Source organism: Chaetura pelagica, unplaced genomic scaffold (genome assembly GCF_000747805.2).
Source record: "Chaetura pelagica isolate M959 unplaced genomic scaffold, ChaPel_1.0 scaffold219, whole genome shotgun sequence".
NCBI lineage: Eukaryota > Metazoa > Chordata > Aves > Apodiformes > Apodidae > Chaetura > Chaetura pelagica.
Genome location: NW_009954552.1, coordinates 3,242,440 through 3,245,225, shown reverse-complemented (window position 1 = coordinate 3,245,225; position 2,786 = coordinate 3,242,440). Strand labels below are relative to the sequence as shown.

The 2,786-nt window shown below is 41.4% G+C and overlaps 1 protein-coding gene across 1 annotated transcript in view; it reads left to right on the top strand.

Annotated features, from left to right (window-relative positions):
* Positions 1 to 952: 952 nt before the first annotated feature.
* The window catches only part of FAM105A (family with sequence similarity 105, member A), an 8,679-nt gene continuing 6,845 nt past the window's right edge, over positions 953 to 2,786 (top strand). Inside the window, exons 1-3 of the mRNA XM_010005089.1 lie at positions 953 to 1,106; positions 1,215 to 1,246; positions 1,355 to 1,446. Of these exons, the coding sequence (XP_010003391.1) occupies positions 1,000 to 1,106; positions 1,215 to 1,246; positions 1,355 to 1,446 (231 nt within the window). The 5' untranslated portion in view covers positions 953 to 999. The remainder of the gene's footprint in view (positions 1,107 to 1,214; positions 1,247 to 1,354; positions 1,447 to 2,786) is intronic.

Genomic DNA, 2,786 nt, shown 5'->3' with positions numbered 1-2,786 from the left:
AGCCAGAAGGGGTAGAAGTTCCACTGACATTAAACTATGCTGAATGAGTAATTTCCTTTGTGGAGTCTCTGGAGAAAGATCTTCTCAGCCTTCTCTGGGGATGCCTTTATTAAAAGTTGAATTCTCTTATAGTTTTGTAGTAAATCAATAAATAAGTTAACAATAGAGCAGCTCTTGATTGTAAACTCTGGGAATTTCCTATACTCAAATTTCAGCCAGAGGATAAATTTCTCATTTAGGAAACAGACACTGTCTTTGACCTTTCTCAGTTCTAGGGTTTCTTATCAGCAGAAGCCAACCTAAACCTTCCCTAAGCCCACCTGTAGTGCCAAGAGAGCGACCGTAACATGTTCTGGTGTGTATGTCTGTACAAAATGTTGAGAGCACACTCCCTACTTGATGAACTCCTGAGCTGTCCAGAAAATCCTTGGGGAGGAGCTTTCTCCTGCATTTTAAATTGATCCTAAACTTGTCCAGATTGAGGTGGGAACTTCCCTTTAATTCCCCTAGCAGTTGTGTGTTGCTTAGCTGATATTGCATTATAAGGCCCATTTGTAGAATACAACTGCCAGGAATCTCTTGTCTTTAAAACTTCGACTTAATAGCAAAGTAATGAGAGTATAGGTTCAGCATGTCCTGAAGAAAAAAAAAAAAAAGTTATTTTTATTGAAGAGTTGTTTCGATGCCAGTCTTCCTGTGAAGCTTACACTGTGTGGAGCAAAGCTTGGAAATGTGAATCACATGCACACAAACCCCTATAAACTTAAATAAGTATATATGTCAATTTTATTTTAAAATATGGTGTCTTTAACGTTTCATCTTTTGTGTTTCATATGGACCGATGCTGTACTTGGCTGATTTTTCCTTTTGTAAAAAAAACAAATAGAAACAAGTATTGTAACGAAGTGACAAAATCTTTTCCTCTCTTCTATTGCCCCTGTTTTAGGAAGGCATGAGGTGCGGTCCTGGACAACAGCTGCCAAGCAATCCTTGTGTCTCATGTGGCAAAAAGTGAAAGGACAGCTAATGCTAAGCATGTCTTTCCTTGTTGCTGTTTTTTGGTATTGCAGAAGGCTGTACAGCTTTTTAGCACAGCTACTGAAACGGTAGGTTTTTATTATGCAGACTTTAAGCCTCCATGCTGCTGCTTGTTTCAGTAAACAGTGACCTATGAGAACTCCTCTTTGACACCTGTTTTATCATTTGGATTTCAGGTGGAGCAACTACCTTCGGAGAAAACTCATAAGTAATCTTTTTGTCATCATTCTGTATTCCTTAATTCCCCCATCCTGCAACTACCCTTTAAATGCAGAACAGCAGAAAGTAACTAATCTGTGAATTAATCTTGATTTAGGGAACCTCAGTGTGCTGACAGAAGTTGATCTACTTGGTTATAGTGCGAGAGAATGGAAAGGAGAAACAAAGCAAGCCAAACACATGAGGGAGGTAAGAGTTAAATTTTAACCTCTGCAGAAGACCAGGGGCAGAAGAGTTGTGCTATACTGAACCAGGCTTTGGGTCATGGACAGCTGAACTCCTGAGCCAAGAACCTACTAACTTCATGGTTCACTAATACTAGATACACACTTTTCTCTCAACTCACCATCCTGTTTTTCAGTTGTGTACATTGTGTGTACATTGTTTGTACATGCATACACCCGATAGGCAGAAATGGCAGCTGTGCTTCTTGCAAAAGATGTATATTATTGGACATGCAGTGGGCTGTTGGCAGCTATATCTTGGTAGCCATTAATGAAGGCATCGTGGCAGAGGGCATGGTGGGAGCAGCAGTGTCCTCTGAAGGGCCCTGTCCAGTGCTTGAAGTTGGATCCATACTATGGTAGCCTAATGTGTGACAAGGATGGGCCTCCAGGACCAACACATGCTTTATGGGTCTCTGTTTCAATTGTTTTAAGCCTTAGTCACCAAGGTAGGCTCAAAGACCATGGTCTGGATCTTTACTTTTCCCATAAAACTTCTAGCTGAAGTAGCTGTACCAGTGGTAGGGTAGTACTGTCTGTTAAAACAAGCATAGGCTCAAATCCAGTGAATCAGCTATCTGTGACGTTATATGCTTGTAGCCTCCTGTGGTGATTTGGACCAACACAGCATAAATACAGCACCAGGTCCATATTTCTGATTATATGATGATGGTGGGAACACTGACCGGTGATATGCTGAGAGAGATCAAAAAGTCAGTGGTAATGTGAGACATTGCCTGGCTATCTACACTGGGCAGCAGCTGTGGGGCTGAACTTCAAGGTGCTGCCAGTGACCATTTAATGATTTAATGGATCACCATTTCAGGCAGCCTTTAGGAAATGAAGCAACCCTTGTGTTGGTACTGAGTAGTGCACAGGGTCTATCTGCCTCAAAGTGTTGCTTTTTAATGTCTGTTGTTGTTTTCTGGAACAGGAGATGGCACGTGCTTGTATTCAATATCCATGTAAGAGCAACAGAACAAACAAACAAAATGCTACAATTGCATCTGCTTTCAGAAAGGTCAACTCCCTAAAAACGAGTATTTTAAAAAGAACCTAAAAGATAGCTAAGAGACTTGAGTATTTACGGTTGGTGTGTTTGACATAAGTATTGCTTTAGGTTGTGATATTGGAATCACAGAGCAAATGCCTACCAAGAAGAATGTAAGAAAAGGCAAAACAAAGCTGGTAAGGCTAAACAGCAGCAGGAGAGTGTGTCATGGTTTAAACCCAGCTGGCAGCCCACACAGCCCCTCACTCACTCCTGCAGCGGGATGGGAGAGAGAATCGGAAGGGTGTAAGTGA